Below are 19,096 nucleotides of genomic sequence, written 5' to 3'. Positions count from 1 at the left end.
TTAGGGTCAGGATCAGGATTAAGGTTAAAAAACTTTCCACTTCTCACAATGCAGAGAGGTTTAAAGAAGAAGGAAAATGAAAAGACAGTGGTGCCTCGCAAGACGAAATTAATCCGTTCCGCGAGTCTCTTCGTCTTGCAGTTTTTTCGTCTTGCGAAGCACGGCTATTAGCAGCTTAGCGGCTATTAACAGCTTAGCGGCTTTAAGAAAAAGGAAACAAACTCGCAAGACGTTTCGTCTTGCGAAGCAAGCCCATAGGGAAATTCGTCTTGCGGAACAACTCAAAAAACGGAAAACTTTTTCGTCTAGCGAGTTTTTCATCTTGCGAGGCATTCGTCTTGCGGGGCACCACTGTAGCATATTTCCCCTTTCTTTTTTCAGACACACCCACTTTGCTACATAGTGATACAGGTACAAGGCTGGCAATCAGCCCCAACCCTGTCATTTAGAACAGCCAGGAAAGGCTTTGAGGGCATGAGAAATATGTCGTTTTCTTTTCCCTCTCCTGAAATCTACACACACATGGGAACAGACACATGGACACCTCTGCAAACCACAAAACATGTTTGTTCCAGGTTGGTGTGAACCCTGATCAGGAGCCTTGAAGCACCAATGATACACTGCAATACTTTTGGGCAGGTCACTGCTTGTTATTTTTAAGTAGCATCCCTCTAATTTTCTTCCCATGGATTGCAAATAAAGTAATGATGTATGATAAAGCTTTGCGTATTCTGGAACCATTAAGTGAGTTTTTACTTACATGTAATGCAGGCTGGGATTTTTCAGGAAAGCTTTGGTTGAGACAAACTTCAAACCTGAATTCACCACAGTTCTGACAAAAAACACAAATGCAAGTTAGAATTGTCAAGTGATCTTTAATCCTTCTTAATGCTGCATAATAGTTCAAGCTTCTGCCAACCTAGCAATTAGAAAGCATACCAGTGCAAGTAGTACCGCTGCTACTACTACAGTAGTAGTAGTACGCAGCGTATAGGTACCGCTGCGGCAGGAAGGTAAATGGTGTTTCCATGCGCTCTGGTTTCTATCATGGTGTCCCACTACGCCAGAAGTGGTTTAGTCATGCTGACCACATGACCCAGAAAGCTGTCTGTGTACAAATGCCATGTCCATCGGCCTGAAGTGAGATGAGTGCCACACCCCATAGTCACCTTTGACTGGACTTAACCGTCCAGGGGTCCTTTGTCCTTTACCTTAATAGCTCAAGGTATTTCATGATTATTTATATTCATTCAGTAACCACAGCACGTCTAATGCAGCCATGGCCATCCTGGTCCCTTCCAGATGTTTTGGACTAGAACTCTCAACAGGCTCACATGGCCAATGCTCAGAAATAATGGGCACTGTGGTTCAAAATAAACATTTAGGGAAGGCACATAGTATTGTGATTCTAAAGATTATTAAGCACTACTGCCCTTATTAAGCCTTCCACGGTACATGTGAGAGCTTCAAAGTGCAATGGAGAGGACATATATTCTTTTTCATTTGCAAAGTTGTTCTTTTCATTAAAATAAACAGGGATGCCCAAATATGCAGGAACTCTGCCTAATCCCCTACAGAGCATATGCAACAATGGACAAAGACACGTGGTTTATAATAATAAATATGAAAAATGATATACTCACAAATTTCTTAATCCAACGTAGCTTCTGACATCACTTTCATTTATGCTTTCTAATTTCCGTTGGTTTGCAATGTAACTATTTGAGAGAGAGAGAGAGAGAGAGAGAGAGAGATGCCAGTTAAGAAGGCTGTTGATGAATTATTGTAGTGGGGAAGGTCTTGTTGGGAAGGTCTGGAGTTGGGGGCCTGCTATGCATGCATAGGCTCCCTATATGATTTAGAACCCTGGCAGCTGGGGCAGAGGTGGCCTCAGTAGATACAGCAGCAGGGACAGGGCAGACTGGCACACCCCTGTTCTTCCCTCACACACTGGTAATTTCATGAACTACTAACACCCAAATAGGGCTACAGGCTTGGAGGAGCATCATAAGATAGAAGAATATGAGCATAAGGTTTCAAGAGGTCCTGTTCTGGCACTCAATCCATTATACCACAATGGATTTCACTTACTCTTTTCTAGGTTGATTGTTTTCTCTGAAAAAGCAGAATAGATAACTAGCAAAGTCTAATGATCTTAGTCCTAATGAACTCTGTGTGTCTATCACATCACACCCTGAGTAAAACACAAACACAGAATGCTCAGCTTCCAAGCGTTGATTATAATTTGACACTGTGAGTTAAATGGACAATATGTGCAACAGAGATCTGATGAGAAGTAATTGAGTTTAACCTGTAAGTAACTGAGGGATCTCAAGCCTTAAAGTGTGGGGACAAAGCTACAACAAAAACTGTTTAGACTGGAATATTAAAATGTAAAATTACAAAAAGTGATCTGTACAAATTTGATACAAGTTATTGACTGTCTGCTAGTTTTGATCCATTTTTAAATGACCAGACATTTAACGTTTTCATCACGCCCTTGATTCAGGGGAAAACATCTGCCACCACTTCCAATGACCGTGTATCTTCCCTCCAAATTCATGCCTAATAATGACCTCAAACCCTGCTTAGACTGAAGGTTATTGAGAAGTCTAAACATCAGCCACTGTTGGTATACATTGGTTTTCATCACACAGTACACCAGTATCATGTGCATCATATCAAAGGACAGCACAGCAGGGGATGAACAGGAAAGCAACAGAAAAATAAATATAAAATAAAATAGAAATTACGGGAGAGGTTTATTCACAATCTCCCCCCTGCGAGCCATCACAGGCAAACTCATCTAAACCTTTAGTGCTCATTAAGAGACAGTGCAAAACTCATGAAACAACACTAGAGATAATAAGGATAAACCCCTTGTTGATCGTCAGTTCACATTAGAGCAATTCTCTCCTCAAGCTAGGCAAAGGATCTCACGCTGAATGTTCAAAACCTGTTTACAAAATCAGGTTGTTTCGTGAAAGGATAAATTAGGGTTGTTACTAAAGAACCTTCTTTCTTCTATTTGTTTACATTAAAAAACAAAAACCAGGCTCCTTCTGATGTACACTCTCCCTACACATAAGGGGAATCTACACATTCCTCCTCCCATTATTGTCTTTCAACTAAGTATGTAACCCCTTATGCGTGCTTTTTTTTAAAAAAAAAGAAAAAACATTAAAGCTGATATCACAGGTTAACTATCAGCCTTTCAGTTTTCATAATCTACTTTCACAATGTTGTTAGTATATACAGAGCCGTCTTTCCCATTGGTGTTAGTGGTTTGTTGTGCCAGGGCGCCGGTCTCTCAGGGGCGCCCTGGCAAGTGGGGGAGCTGAGTGGCTTTGCCAGCAGCCTCCCCTTTCCCTGCAAGCCTGCCAGCTGTGCCCCGCCAACTATATGGCTGGCAGGTGTGCAGCTACCCTCCCAAGCCTCTGCATCTGTGAAAGACGGCCCTGCTCCCGGTCGTTGTCCTCCTCCTGCTTCCTGGCAAAAGGCAGCGCGCAGCCTTCCTGGGCTGCCTTCTCAGACGCCCAGGAGAGCACGTCCGCCAGCAAGTTTTCCTGCTTGATCGCCGCCGCCACACCAGGGATCAGGGCAGTGGGGGAAGGAGAGGACATTTTCCACCGCTCCCTCCCTTGTTTCGGAGTTGCCAGGGGGGCACCTGAGGGATCTTAGCACCATGGCACCAGATATGCTTAAGACGGCCCTGAGTATATAATCAAATGCCTGGTCTCTTGGGTCCTGCACTTGGGTCACTAAAATGTGACACAAGCTGTGGATCCTCTACTATTCAGTGCTAAAACCAAGAATTGCAGCTGTGGGGGAGGCATTTGAAATCTCTTCCCCCCCCCCACCCACCCACGGGCTGCTTCTTGCAGCTCCAAGTTTAAGGGGAACAATGGAAAAATGTGTCCTCTGGTGCCCCCTTGTTGTGGTGGAAATGCTCCAAGCATTGTCAGGTACCATCCTCTATGCTGTTTCTTTGTCTCTTTTCCCAACAGGGAGCAGACTGGATAGATAAAATTCAGCATGGGGCAAAGAACCATGGCTTGAAGGCTTACAGGCTACCAATCACTGCTTTGGGTGTTTGCCTGTGGCCCTCTGCTGGGTGAACCAGGAAATGCACCCCACTCGGTTTACCTTAAATGTAAACTCTCTACAAATAGATATTAACATAGGAACAATAAGATGGACAACACATCAATTTAAACTTTCTACTCAGAACCAGAAGGTCATGCTTATGGATTGATGTTGGAATTATTATTTTAATTCTCTTTTCATTAGCAATCTTGGATAGAAAGGAGGGGCACGCTGGAAAACCCTGCGGGTAACAGAGATATGGAGAATTGCTGTGTAGCTCAAAACCAATAAATTCAAAGCATAACAGTACATGTTATTAGCTAGGGAGCCATCCTTTTGAAAAGGCAAAAAGCCACAAGACAATGTAGGCCATCTAAACAAATAGAGAATTCTACAATGAATACAGAATAAGAGAATTTGATCTACTTAAATTTAAATGGTGACACGATGACTGTAATAAAATAACAATGGAGACAAGATATAATAGGAAGAAGGTATTTAAATTAAAAGACTACTAGCTATAAAAAATTGTCCTTATTTTTTCAAGCTGAAAGACTGAAGGCTTCACTCTTATTAGAGAAATAACGTTTTAGAAAGGAATAGAATGGGAGCAAAGAACTACACTGATATAGTGATAGCATTTGGGGATCTTGCTAGGTTGTTTACAGATTTTAATCTTTCTCTTCACTGCTATGATCTTCTGAGATCAAGTACTTATTCCCACACCCTGCCTAACTGGATGTTGTTGGAAACATGTGCCCAGTAAAGTTAGGGGTGACTCTCAGTGGACAGACCTTGTCACAGGCTCATAAGAGCCAACTCCTAGGGGCCAAGGTCCCTTTGCACCCCCTAAAATATTTGAGGGGGCCAGTCCTCCACAAAGTTGATGGGCATTGCCATTGAATTGGTGTGTGTGCAGTGTCATGTGATCAGTTATGTGGGGCGGGGCTTAGCTGCCCCCCCCCCACCAATATTTTATTCAAGCTGGCCTGCTCAGAGTACCATCACTGACAGGGAGCAGAGTGGTGTTCAGGAAGGAATTCTCCCAAAGGGCCAGAGGATAGTAACTATGCAAAGTTGAACTATGCAGAGTGTATTACTTGCCTCTGCTTGGAGCAATGTTCACTTGCCTGAATAATTTAGAGCTGTCTGCTTTGCAAGCACTTTGGTATCAACGCACTGTACTGCTTTTGCTTCACTCCACCAGGTGTTGCAGACTACAATGCAGATCACCTGGGTTAATTGGGGGTGGGGATGACAGCAACTGACGTGTGCTCTCCACCCCAGCCACACGTACAGATCTGTGCACGGACTCCTGAGTCAGACAGAGGTTTGAAGCAAAACCTCTGCTCTGGCTAAAGGCTATTTTTCTGCCTCTTTCACAACTACTCTACCTTGATGTTACTTATCAAACATTAATATTCCTAAAAGCTCTGACATTACCATAGCTTTTTGAGGGCAATCTTGAGAAATGTAGCGTGTTCTGCTCTTAGAAATAGCTTTCCTTTTATTTAATTGAATAGCCTTACAAGAAAATCACTCTAAGGCATGAGCAGATTATGGAAGCCCCAATGTTCCATCTGTATGCCATAGGAAAATGTCAACAACCCTGAGATCTAAAGCTTTTGTAACCAGCCCAGTCCAGCCCCATGGATAGAACCTAAGCAGAGTGTGGGGATCACAACTGACCTACAAGATAAGCACACTGTAGGCAAACCCACAACAATCCTCAATGACAACCTTTTTATCATCAACATGCAGTGCCTATCTCCATGCTTCCGCTCTTCTCTTCCAAATTCCTATTACTGTATTTAGCTGTAAAATTTGGCATCTGCACATGGATACTCTCAGAACCCAAACAGGGAATATCAGGGTAGGCTCTGTTATATATGGTAAAAGAAAAAGTCTAGAGATAAACAAAAACAGTTTCCATTATCCACCATTTCGCTGAATATTCTCCAGAGAGAAGGCAATCTTCTCTCAACAGTTTTCTGGGCTGGAGTAGGAGAGAATTTTTTGTGGGATGGGCAGGGAAATTATTGTTTTTAAACAGATTGGTTAATACAGAAAGTAACTATTTTTACTTTATGGTGGTGGATGAAGCAAACAATGGGGTGGCAGTTCAAGCCCATTGCTTCCTGTAACAATATTAAACAATAATCACAGGTAACAAAACTGGGGATGGGAGCATAGTGGGGTTAAAATTCTACGGCAATTCACGTATGAGTTTAAAAAATAATTCTTGGAGGGGAGAGCAAAAGAATTATTTTCTATGATATTTCAGCCCAGCTCAAAAAACAGCTACCATCTTAACCTGGCTAAAATCCCCAAAACTAAAACCTGGCAAGTTCAAGGGCTATGTATTTGGTATGTATTCTCTCAACCCAAAACAAACACACAGAGAATCCTTTCATCAGCTAAATTAGTTTAGGATGAAGTCTACGTTTGTATGCCATTTTTATTTTCAAAAGGCCCCCAAGGTAGCACAGAGAAATATGGTTAAGACAATAAAATAGAAAAGTACAAATGTTGAAGTTCAAAGAAGGGTATGTAATGGTTTACAAAGCAGCAAAATAATAAATATCAGGGGGCAGGAACAATATTCTCAATGGTCTTAAAATACCTTAAACTCCTATCCTTTTCTGCATAATACATCTGAGGGAGACCAACAACACCCCTGAGACCTCTACCAACTCAGAAAGAGGCACCATTGGGTAGTCAGTTGGATGGCACACATAGAGAATCCAAATTCTATCTTGCAGGCCCACAAATAGGGACAAATACTTGAAACTCGATGATTGGGTGCCTGGATAGGGCAGTGATGTTACAAGAGATTATGGGGGTCCCACCAGCTGCAACACATAATCCAACCTGTCAAACCAACCAATTTAGCATGCCAATCATGCAGAACATAGCCTTGGCTGGCTAAGGTCTTACATGGACCTTACTACAGCCTTAAAAACAACTTGCTTAGAGCCAATGAAATATATTATGGACACTGAATGTCCAGTATGTAAGAAAATTTAAAAGACATGAGATTGCAACATACAGAAGGTCCAATTATATAACCAAGATAGACAATGAACTTGCATTTTTATATGCACATATATTTAAATACTCATATGTTCCCACCAGAAATTACTTTCCTCGTGTGTCTTATTCTTTAAAAAAGATGTTCCATTTCTGAATACTAGAACTGATAATCAATCTTTCCAAAATTAGCTTATGACACATACAGCCACAAGCAAAAGTAGTTTCACACAGCCCAATTTTTTTGAAAAAGCTAAGGAATATCAGCATACTCATACACTTCATGCTTTAGGACCCTTTAACATAGTTTGTTCCAAGTAAAGAATCACTTTTTAAAAATTTAACATGGCATGTTTATAGTCTTTTCCAATGCTTCAAAACAGTTCGATAGCCAAAATATGTCTACTTAAGCCTTTTGATGTTCATGTCTTCTACAAGCAACGCTGAAGTTGCCCCACACAATTCAGAGCACACTCAAAAACCCGCCACACACTAGCATGAACTACATAGGTAAAAAGAAATAATACTGCAATTTAGCTCAAGCTCTACTGCCATAAATCCCCTTTATGGAAAACATATTTACAAATACACACTTTCCACCCGACCTTCCCATTCTCGCCCTCCCCAACAAAACACTCCCCGGTTATCTGTTGAGCTTTATTTCATTGTGTTGGGGAAAAGCATTTTGAAGGTTAATGAACAAACATTTCTTAGTGAACAGCCATGTTTCTGGGATTCAGCTAACTTTCACTTGTATTTGTGCTGGTCATTCGGAAAAAGGAGAAAATGTACAAAACCCTCTTCTTGAAATAAGCCAGACTATATATCAAGGTTGGATCCAGATTTCCCATGTGGCGAGTGTCACTGATGGGATGCCCTCAATGGAAAAAGGGGGCAATTTTTGAACTTTTCCCTTTCCATGTGTTCCCTGAAAAGCTGCCCTGCAGGGTCTGTGACCCTCTGAAACAGCATGGGAGGTAGTGCTGGGATTTGTAAGAGGAAATCTGGTTCCACGAGCAACTCTTCTAGGGCATTGTGAATGAGGGTCAGTAGACTGATGCTGAATCCTACGAAGACAGAGCCAGTGTGGTGTAGCGGTTAAGAGCGGTAGTCTTGTAATCTGGTGAATCAGGTTCACTTCCTCGCTCCTCCACATGCAGCTGCTGGGTCACCTTGGGCCAGTCACACTTCTTTCAAGTCTCTCATCCCCACTCACCTCACAGAGTGTTCGTTGTGGGGGAGGAAGGGAAAGGAGAATGTTAGCTGCTTTAAGACTCCTTAGGGTAGTGATAAAGCGGGATATCAAATCCAAACTCTTCTTCTTCTTCTAAGTGGTTCCCAGGGATGAGAACTGGGGAGCCTGCCTGTTTTAAATGGGGTTGCACTCCCACTGAAGAAACAGGTATGCAATTCAGGGTTACTGTTAGAACTCTTTTTGTCCATAGGGGCCCAGGTGGCTTCTCTGATGAAAAGCATCTATCATCAGCTTCAGTTAGTGCATCAAGTGGGGCAAGAAATCCTAATTTTGTGTATACACTGGTGGAGTTTTTGCACTGGCCAGTGACTGACCAGAAATGAGACCTTGAGGTCCTAGCAAATAGCTCAGCGAAGATGTTGACGCAGCGTGGAGCTGTGTAGGTCTGTTAAAATGGTGAATGGCATTACAGGGATCGTTAAGAAAGGGGATGAAAATAAAGCTGTCAATAAAGCCATACAAATCTATGATGTGACTGCTCTTGGAATATTGTCTACAGTTATTAGTAAAGGTAAAGGGACCCTTGATCATTAAGTCCAGTTGCGAATGACTCTGGGGTTGCGGCGCTCATCTTGCTTTACTGGCTGAGGGAGCCGGTGTTTGTCCGCAGACAGCTTCTGGGTCATGTGGCCAGCATGACTAAGCCACTTCTGGTGAAACAGAGCAGTGCACAGAAACGCCATTTACCTTCCTGCCGGAGCGGTTCCTATTTATCTACTTGCACTTTGACGTGCTTCGAACGGCTAGGTTGGCAGGAGCAGGGACCGAGCAACGGGAGATCACCCCGTCGCGGGGATTCGAATCGCCGACCTTCTGATCGGCAAGCCCTACCGCCCTTCACCCGAAGATCACAGAACAGTTATAAGAACACAAAATTCATAACATAATAACAGACAAAATAACAACACAGTTTAAAAGGCCACACATTGCTTAATTAGCCAAAGGTCTAGGAAAAGAGGAATGTTTTTGCTTGGCATCTAAATATATATAACAAAGGTGCCAGGCTGACAATGTACTCCATAACTCCAGATGACCCCATTCAATGATTTCATGTAGATGTTAAACAGCATGAGAGATAAAACTGAACCCTGAGGAACCCCACAATGAAGTCTCCACAAGGCTGAAGAGCAAATGGTGCCACCCACCCATAACTCGGACAGCTGCTCCTGAAGGATACCATGGTTGATGGTGTCCAAAGCCACTGAGTGGTTAATAATAGTAGCAGCAATAATAATATTCTGATCACCTTACTTCAAAATATATTTTCGAGTCGGAAAAGGGCAACCAAAATAACCAAGGGGTTGGAACAACTCCCCTGTAAGGAAATATTACAGCATTTGGGGCTTTTAAGTTCAGAGAACAAGCAAGTACTGTAAGAGAACATGATAGAGGTGTTTAAAATTATACATGGTGTGCGAAAAGTGAATAGAGAAAAGTTTTTCTTCCTTTTTCATAATACCAGGACACAGGGACAGCAAATGAAGCTAAAATGCTGAGAGATTCATAAGGAACAAAAGGAAGTGCATCATACAACGCATAGTTAAACTGTGGCATTCCCTCCATGGCATGGCCACCAACTTTGATGGCTTTAAAAGAGGATTAGACAATTTCGCAGAGAATAAAAGCTATCAGTGGCTACTAGCCACAATGTTCTGTCTTCACTGTCAGAGGCAAATGGGTTCACATTTCTGCCCAGACACAAAGCTTAGCCTTAGTTGGTGACTTTGAGCAACTCACTGCCTCTCAATCTCAACCTAAGATTGAGGAAGATAAAGCCGGTAGCTGGGGAACCATGTGTGCTGCCCTGAGACCCTTGGGAGGAAGGGTGGGATAAGAAGTAGTTTAATTGTTAAGCAATGGTCAAGGGCAGGGTCACTCTGAAGTCCACACTGACTACAAAAACCCTCAGCTGCTGCTTGGAATCTGTTGTACAATAATCCTATGGACCATCGCCTAATCCTAGCTGTCTCTTTGGCTCCCCCTTGCTAATCAGCACTTGAAATTTGACCTTGCTGGCACTGCTGGACAGCTCCCTTGCCAGGTCTCTGGTTCTCATAGGACTTCAGTTCTTGCGGGTTTAGCTGACCACTCCCCTGCTTTGTCTGGGAAACTAGGAATGGGACAGGGAGAGCGAGATACAGGCACACATTAGCCTGAGAATCTAGCTTGAGGAATTCAGTTATTGCAAATTGGCCTGATCTGCATCTCCTGGACTAATGTTCAAAACAGAACATAGTTATCCTTCAGATTTACCACTTCTCCAAGTGTGCAATGCAGTTCCCAGCTCCAAAAAATATACCCAAATGCACATAAAATGCATACTTTAACAAAAATATTTACATTTAAAAAACACATTTATAAATGCTTGTTTCCTGATGAAAGACATTCAAAATAGCATTTAAAGGTTTAAATACAAAGTTGCTTACACATTCTTGTTTTTAAAAATGTACAAGTTAATGCAGAAATGATCTGGAATAGACTTTTGAATGAACATATATAAAAGTGATACAGATTGGAAACAAACTGATCCATCCATCCCCAAGTGTGACTGCCAATCAAAGGATCAATTCCCTAGCTCATGTCCCATCCACCCTTGCTCCTCCCACATGTTCATTTGGTTGATTTCCAGTGCCTGCTGGCGATTTGCCCAGGATGCCTGATTTTACCCTATGGTATCCTCCACTTCACAACGCAACTGTTGACTTCACACCAACAGTTAGAGAGAGTGGAAGGAGGAATGAAGAGTTAAGAGGCCATAAAACTGCCATAAATCCTACTAATGCCCCAGTGGCAACACTTAGGGGCAAGATGCACATCCCAGTGGGATGTAATGGAGAACATGCTGCCCCATCACAGAGATATTCAAGGCGGGGTGTGTGGGTTGATATTTGATAACAAGCACGAGAACAGATTGATACACATGGAACCATCACTGCTGTGCAGTGAGTTCTGTTAGATCAGGCATAGGCAAACTCAGCCCTCCAGATGTTTTGGGACTACAACTCCCATCATCCCCAGCTAACAGGACCAGTGGTCAAGGATGATGGGAGTTGTAGTCCCAAAAACATCTGGAGGGCTGAGTTTGCCTATGCCTGTGTTAGATTAATGGAGGAAACTTTGAAGACAGAGGAGCAAAGATGCAGGGTCCTGCCTCTCCCCAAGTCCTCTGACAAATGCAGAGAACTTGGGAGAGCAGCCAGGAAACACCAGCACATAAGCCAAATTCCATCCTTCTTCACCCCATCAATGCACATGCCACATAATTAGGGGAGGGGCAGGCGTTGGTGGTGAGCTGAGACAGAATCTGAATAGTAGACCGGGTCAATATTTATGAAGCCATAAAAAACCCTGGTCTCTTGTCATCATAATAAACAACTTTCTCCTACCATATCTGAGAATCACATAGTCTAGCGCCATGCGTGCAAATACTATCTGTTTCAAGGCATGGAATGAAGGCTGGCTTACAGCACTGTTAAATGGATACAGCTATCACCACTCCAAATTAACTGGGAGCTCTCAGGTGGGCAATTCACCGTCAACAGGGATTTCCATAAAATTTCCATAGACCCGTTTCTTTTTTCACGGGGGGAGGGGGTAAGGTAGGGGCAAAGGGGAAAGGGAGCTCCCAGCAAGAAGCCCCGAGCCAGCTCAGACCAGGATCTCTGTAGACCACATCTATCAGCCAGTATCCCACTGGCTACTAGACTGCTGAGTCGGGGCTTGCTGCAAATTCGAAAGAAGTATATTGGGAGGGCTGATAAGATTCTGCTGCTGGCTGACTGCTGCTTTCCCAGATACTTTCATAGTCATCACCTGCTTTATGAAACCATTATCGTGCTGTGGACTTCGATTCGGAACGACATATTGAAAAATCGCACGGGTCTAGCGGTAGAGCATCTTCCTTGCATGAGGAGGTCGCAGGTTCTATCTCCAGTTATCTCCAGGTAGGGCTGGAAGAGATTACTGCCTGAAACCCTGGAGAGCTACTCTCAAGTCAGTGCCCAGCTAGATGGACCAATGAATTGACTCAGCTATATTCTTATCAATGGTTGGATGTGACAACCATGATAGCCTGCCTTCATCTCTTTCTTTTCTTTCTGTGTACCATGCAAAATAGTTCTGTGTACAACAGGGTTGGGGGCTGGGCTCAGGAATACAATTCTGATAGAGCCTTCATGTTCCTCAGACTAGTCCTGAAAGAAAGCAAAGAATGTCAAATACTAAATGCCACTTAAAGTACGTTCAGTTGTGGCTTGATTCTAAGCTTGGGATATTAATATTGACTTCAACTGCAAAAGGAAAAGAAGAAGCCAGGACCCTGTGTTGGTATTGATAAGTGAGAAATATACAGAGCTACGCAGCTTTACCTCCTTGCCCTTCTGCAAATCCCTGGTGCTACAGGAGTCAGCAAGACCTCTTTTAAATGGGGATCAGGTTCCTCTTAAACCTACAATAAGGAGTTTTGCATTAGTGAGCACAGGAGCTTGTTCTCCTTTTTGCCTTCTGTGATATACCTTATGCCACCTACCCCACCCCACCCCGGTCCCATGCATAGAGCTCCATAAACTTCCCATTATCTGATACAGAGTACACCGAGTTTCTGGAAAAAAACCCTCCCAAAAACACTTACTTTATTATAGGTAAAGGTAAAGGGACCCCTGACCATTAGGTCCAGTTGTGACCGACTCTGGGGTTGCGGCGCTCATCTGGCTTTACTGGCCGAAAGAGCCGGCGTACAGCTTCCGGGTCATGTGGCCAGCATGACTAAGCCGCTTCTGGTGAACCAGAGCAGTGCACGGAAATGCCGTTTACCTTCCCGCCGGAGTGGTACCTATTTATCTACTTGCACTCTGACGTGCTTTCGAACTGCTAGGTCGGCAGGAGCAGGGAGCTCACCCCATCACGGGGATTCGAACCGCCAATCTTCTGATCGGCAAGCCCTAGGCTCTGTGGTTTAACCCACAGCACCACCCGTGTCCCTTACTTTATTATAGTAAGAGTCTATTCTCACAATCAATGAGATCTATTTCAAAACATGTCATCAGTGTGAAAAGACCATTTTTTTCTGTCCTGAATGACTACTTCCTTCATATTCCACGACCCATATCAAAACTATACACAACTAATTCATTTGCAAAAGTATATCCCATGCTTCTTTATTAATTCCAGGCAGGTTACAGGCATTACGAATTCTATGAACAATAACAAAACTGCAAGTTGTAAAACAGCTGTACAATCTGCAAGTAGAATTAAAATCAGCTTACACACTGTAGGACTTTTAACCAAAGACAATGTCACAATTTTTCATAAAATCCCTAAGAACACTACCCGGCTTACCATAAGAAGGAGATTATAACTGTGGCACTAGAACAACAGCAACAAAAAGGTTCCAGCCCATCTCACCATCAGTCTAAACACCCAACACAGCAAGTAAATGGAGAAAGATTACCTCAAATAATTGAAGAAGGCAGGGAAACACTTGTGGAAGGTGGAAGTCTCTCTATACAGATCCCAAGCCATTCAGAGGTTAAATTTTTCTAGTAGACACAGCAGACGGAGCAGCCCAGCCAAGGAAAAATAGGTTCCTGGACATAGCCCCACCCTATGGACTCAAGAGCAAACCAAAATCCAAACACACAGCACACTGCACAAGGGGAGAGTGGCCTTCTCGATAACACACAGAGCTGCTCCTCCTAAGACTGAGCAATCGCCAGCATCTCTATCTTATCTTAATTCAGTTTAAGCTTCCCTCTGTTCTTGCCACTCCATGCTAAAAATTCTAAATTAAAAAGAAAGAAAGATTCTGACTGAAACCAAAGTTATCATTCCAATAATATATCAGCAGTGTTTATCTGAATTCATACTGAGCACATCATTTGAGTTTTCCCAAGCCAGAATCTCTTGGAAGAATTTGGTAAAAAGAAGAATCATACTAAAAATTTGAAGTTGTTTTATAGATCATTTTCTTATGTGCTGCAAAGGAGGCATTCTTTGTTACAAGACACTATGCAAGGTTTCCTCGGCAACTCTGATAAATTAATCCATAAATTCCACACAGTCTGATACATCGCCCTTTTTTTTTTCAACCATTACACACTGACTAAAATGGCAGCACCACAAGAAAATCCTCTTAAGCAAATAAGAAATCCCAGATAAAATAGTGAGGCAAAACAATTTAGTCATGAAAAGATTCCTGGTTTGTTATCAAAACTGAACAAGTGGGATCCGCAACATAATGTTGCATTGTATACCCACCTCCAAACAGAAGCGCTCCTGTTCAGAGTTCCAGTCAGCCAGTCCTCCAGTGGCGTAGCGTGGGTTGTCAGCACCCGGGGCAAGGCAAGTAATTTGCGCCCCCTAACCCGTGGATTTGCGCCCCCTAAACCTAACCCCCAGATGTTGCGCCCGGTGCGGCCGGCCCCCCTGCACCCCCCCCCACGCTACACCACTGCAGTCCTCCCTGAGTGATGAGGAAGGCATCTTCCTCCCCCCTGCCCCTCCCATCTTTTATTTTTATTTTCCAACTGGCACTCAAAGCTCCATGGGTACCAAGTATGTACTCAGTTTTCACTGGTCTGGTGAAACACGGGTGATGGGAGGAATCGAAATACTTTATTATCACTTGTACAACTTGTATACAGTGAGATTACACGAGCACCCCCCACTCAGCTCTCTTAGTCTTAATTCCCCTCGTTTACTGATGCACACCCACCAAACCCGAAAGTCAGTTGCCCGGTTGTTATCTTTTCATTCAGAAGCATAAAAGCCCACGGATAGCTGTTCTTTACCCTGTTGGTGCGACTAATCATGCTTCTATATCTTCTATTTCTTCAAAGGAATTGCCACCTTTATGGCATTTCATACTTTTGCAATCTTTGAGGTGCCCTGATGCATGCTAATACCCCTCTCTTGCTGCTCTATGGACACTACCCAAGTCTACTATTAGATGAATTATGCATTTAAACAGTACCCCACAACAGTTGTGTTTGCAGTGCTGTCCATATCTAGTATCATAGGATCTTTCCCCCCATAATGAGAGCCCATGTTACTGTTTTAGCAGTAACAGCTGCACAGTTTCTTCTCACTACTCCTCTGGGTGGGAAGCAGTGGCAGACCTTGGGATCTCAAATTCCAGCAGTGCCATATGCAATTCCAAAATCTGGCGCCCCCTACCTTTCACCCTCCATTCTACATTATAGTTGTGGCTGGTGCTTTCCCCCCCTAAAGAATGTTTAGGGGTACTCTCATTTTCCTACTCATATTGAAATACTGCCCCTCAATAAGGCCAAACTTAGATTCACAAAATGTTTAGGGTTATGCGTACCCCTGCTTCCCCCCAGAAAAATGGACTGGTTGTGGCGCCTCCTGCAACACCCTCAAGGCTCCACACCAGTGCGACCAGTTCAGTCGCACTTCCCTAAATCCGCCTCTGAGAAGGACCCACACAATTAGCTCTGCACATGTGTTTCTGGCCCTCAGGTGCTTACCACAAGGCATGAGATCTCTCCACAGAGAAGAGGTTCCCATGGTGATTGTGATAAGCATGACTAGAGTCCAATTTTTAAAGTTCCATAGATAAATACAGTGACGTGTGGCTGAACCAATACAATGTGAAAGCTGGTGCAATCATAACCATTGGATTTTTTTCCTGGTTGAATAAGGCTATTCTGGGTTAACAATTATCTGAAAATTGATGGTGGGCTTCTTTAGCACTAAATCAAGGTTCACAGTGTCTTTATCAGGGGTCAGCAAACTTTTTCAGCAGGGGGCCACTCCACTGTCCCTCAGACCTTGTGGGGGGCTGGACTATATGTGGGGGGGGGGAATGACCAAATTCCTATGCCACACTAATAACCCAGAGATGCATTTTAAATGAAAGGGCACATTCTACTCATGTAAAAACACCAGGCTGGCCCCACAAATAACCCAGAGATGCATTTTAAATGAAAGGGCACATTCTACTCATGTAAAAACACCAGGCTGGCCCCACAAATAACCCAGAGATGCATTTTAAATGAAAGGGCACATTCTACTCATGTAAAAACACACTGATTCCTGGACCATCCGCAGGCTGGATTTGGAAGGCAATTGGGCCAGATCCGGGCCCCGGGCCTTAGTTTGCCTACCCATGGTCTTAACTCTGCTTTAGACAGTACTAGTATAGATGTCTTTTGAAAAGATCTGACTCACACCTTTTTTCTTGAGCAAAAAGGAAGAGGAGCTACTCAGAAGTACCAGTGCTTTGTCCCATAAGCAACTACTTACGTGAGTAGTCTAAGCCATCACAACAAACAATACAACAATATAAAAAAAAATTGAACCAATATCAGTTTATTTACAGTTATCTGTGATGAGCGCCGCAACCCCAGAGTTGTCCGTGACTGGACCTAATGGTCAGGGGTACCTTTACCTTTATGTTTCACACCTTACAAAATGAATCCTGCAAGATGCCCCATTAAAAGTGTTGTGCTCCCTGTCTTCTGGAGCTTAGCTTTTCCCAGTGCAATATTGGGCATCATCAATCCCATGTCAAAACAGGTTGAAAGGTCAACAGGGGGCCATGGCAACCACGATAGTGAAAATGCAAAAGCTAGAAGACCTCCTCAGGTGTTTCTGTGAAACACGTCGTCTGCCCCTAGACAGCACAACATGCACCAGTAACTTGATTTGAGTCTGAAGAAGGCCCCCTTCATCATCTGAAATGTTTTCAATAAGGTAATGGGAAACATGGCCCATCAGGGTTTCTAACCCCATTGGAAACCCTTTGTGAGATTCAGGAGACCCCCTTGCCTGACTTTGCACTGAAAAGAGTTGCTGGCATGCACAGCATCATCAAGGGGGCGGAGCTGGCCCTTCATATTCCTGCAGCCCCCCCACCACCTTGTATGTCCAGTAGCTTGCCTAGATAACCCTGCCCTGCAAATGTTTTCTACTTACCTTAAGACAGCTTGGCTATTTTAAAAAATGAATGAACTGTCCCTTTAAAAGTTACTACAAGGCAATCTATCACATAATTTCCCAGGCACATAAAAGTACGAAGATAAAAATGCCTGCTTGATATCCTCCATTGCAAATTTCTCTGGCCTGAAGTATCAGTATAGATATGACCACAACATGCAGCCTGGTGTCCGTTCTATCTCCATCAAGACATTTATCTGGGTCTGTTCAGCTAATACTTACTTGGGACAAATTGCAACCTGCTAGAAGTCTCAGGCTCTCGCCTGTGTTTCTGCTGCCTCCTCACGAAGAGGAGAAAACAGCGTCTGGTGCAAGTGGTACAAGGTGAGGAGGTGCACAACGTGCACAAATCGCCAGAGAGGAAAACAAATTCAACCTCAGAAGAATTTTCTTTAGAAGTTGGCAGTGGCCATTAAATAAAAACAAATGGGCAAAAGAATGAGGGTGCTTTTATTGTATTACGCAAAGAGCATAATGAGCAAAACATGGAAGAGACCCAAGAAATTAACAGGACAAAGCTTCACAGGAATGCAAACAGCATCTCTCTCTCTCCCACCCCCCCTTTCTGCACAAGCTTACAAACCTTGCTAAATAATTTATTATTTAAATTGCACAATGTGCCTCATTTATTAACAGGTCTGAAGTGGTTTACATTACAAGCACATTACAAATTCACGCTGTGGCTTTTAGATATACATAATATACACATACACAATCTGCTTTTTCAATGCTATGGCGAGGAGTTGAATAGCTGCCTGTTTTTTTGTTGGCACATTATATGCGTTCTTAAATAGAACAATTAATTTCAAACGTTGGTTGTCTGAAGTAATAGCTTGACAGAAGAACTGCTAATCTTAGCTACTACAATATACAGAAGTATATAAGGAAATAGTTTGATAGGATAAGCTAGGACATTACCCCGATTTTTGCAACTGAATATTTTAGCACAAGAGAAAATATTAATCAAGAACTCTAAGAAGCCCATTAGCCATCTTGTTAATGTTTTAACTCTAGAAATTCCACTGTGGGGGGGGGGGGGAATCTACTTCGAAATGCCTCTAGTGCGGATTTTGAATTCTCTGTCTTAACAAATGCCTTACATTTGTTCCTCAGCTGTTAGTAACAACAACAGCTAAGCAAGGCCTACATTAATTTCCCTACTACAGTGTCTCACTGCAAAGATCAGAATATTTGTGTAGCCAATAACCTGCAACAATCATGTCAGAAGTAGATTATGGCCCATTACGGAGCAATAACCATTGCAAGTGTGTATACGTAGCAAAAGCTTTTCAAGCCCACACCGGGACCCCAAGGAACAGAATCAAACACAATCTCATTATAAGCACAGGCTTATAGGACCATGTCTGTTGTATTCATTAAAAAGACAAGCAAGTTTGTGAATAATCTACTGAGAGAGATTTTTTAAAAAGATTCTAGGCAAAATTCCTTCTTCTCCCTAACTGGTTCAATCAGCCCAGTCCCAAACCACATACATAAAGCCAATGATATTCTCTATTTCCACCCTGTGAGTTCTATGTCAGCTTCTGTGAGGAAACAGTAATTTATCTTGATGTCTGGCAGCCAAAAGAACGTAGCATTTTCACCTAGGTAGGACATCAGAACCTCACATTTACAACCTATTCTGAGCTGATCTTACCCTCCCACCCACCGAATTACTCCACCCTCCATCCTTCTGCCTTCCCTGTGTTGTACCATACTAAAGCATGGGAAAGTTGAAACCGTGCAAGCCCTCCATTTTACAGTGTA

General features: G+C 43.1%; 1 protein-coding gene across 2 annotated transcripts in view; it reads right to left on the bottom strand.

Annotated features, from left to right (window-relative positions):
- The window catches only part of NTRK2 (neurotrophic receptor tyrosine kinase 2), a 174,721-nt gene that overhangs the window by 151,554 nt on the left and 4,071 nt on the right, over window positions 1–19,096 (bottom strand). For both annotated transcript variants that reach the window (XM_083464832.1, XM_083464833.1), the window contains exons 3-4: window positions 1,644–1,718; window positions 761–832 (exon numbers count right to left, since the gene is read on the bottom strand). In XM_083464832.1, the coding sequence (XP_083320958.1) occupies window positions 761–832; window positions 1,644–1,718 (147 nt within the window). The remainder of the gene's footprint in view (window positions 1–760; window positions 833–1,643; window positions 1,719–19,096) is intronic.

The sequence above is a fragment of the Podarcis liolepis genome (genome assembly GCF_965112155.1).
Source record: "Podarcis liolepis genome assembly, chromosome: 11".
NCBI lineage: Eukaryota > Metazoa > Chordata > Lepidosauria > Squamata > Lacertidae > Podarcis > Podarcis liolepis.
Note: the sequence above shows the minus strand (reverse complement) of the source record. Positions and strands in the feature narration are given on the sequence as shown.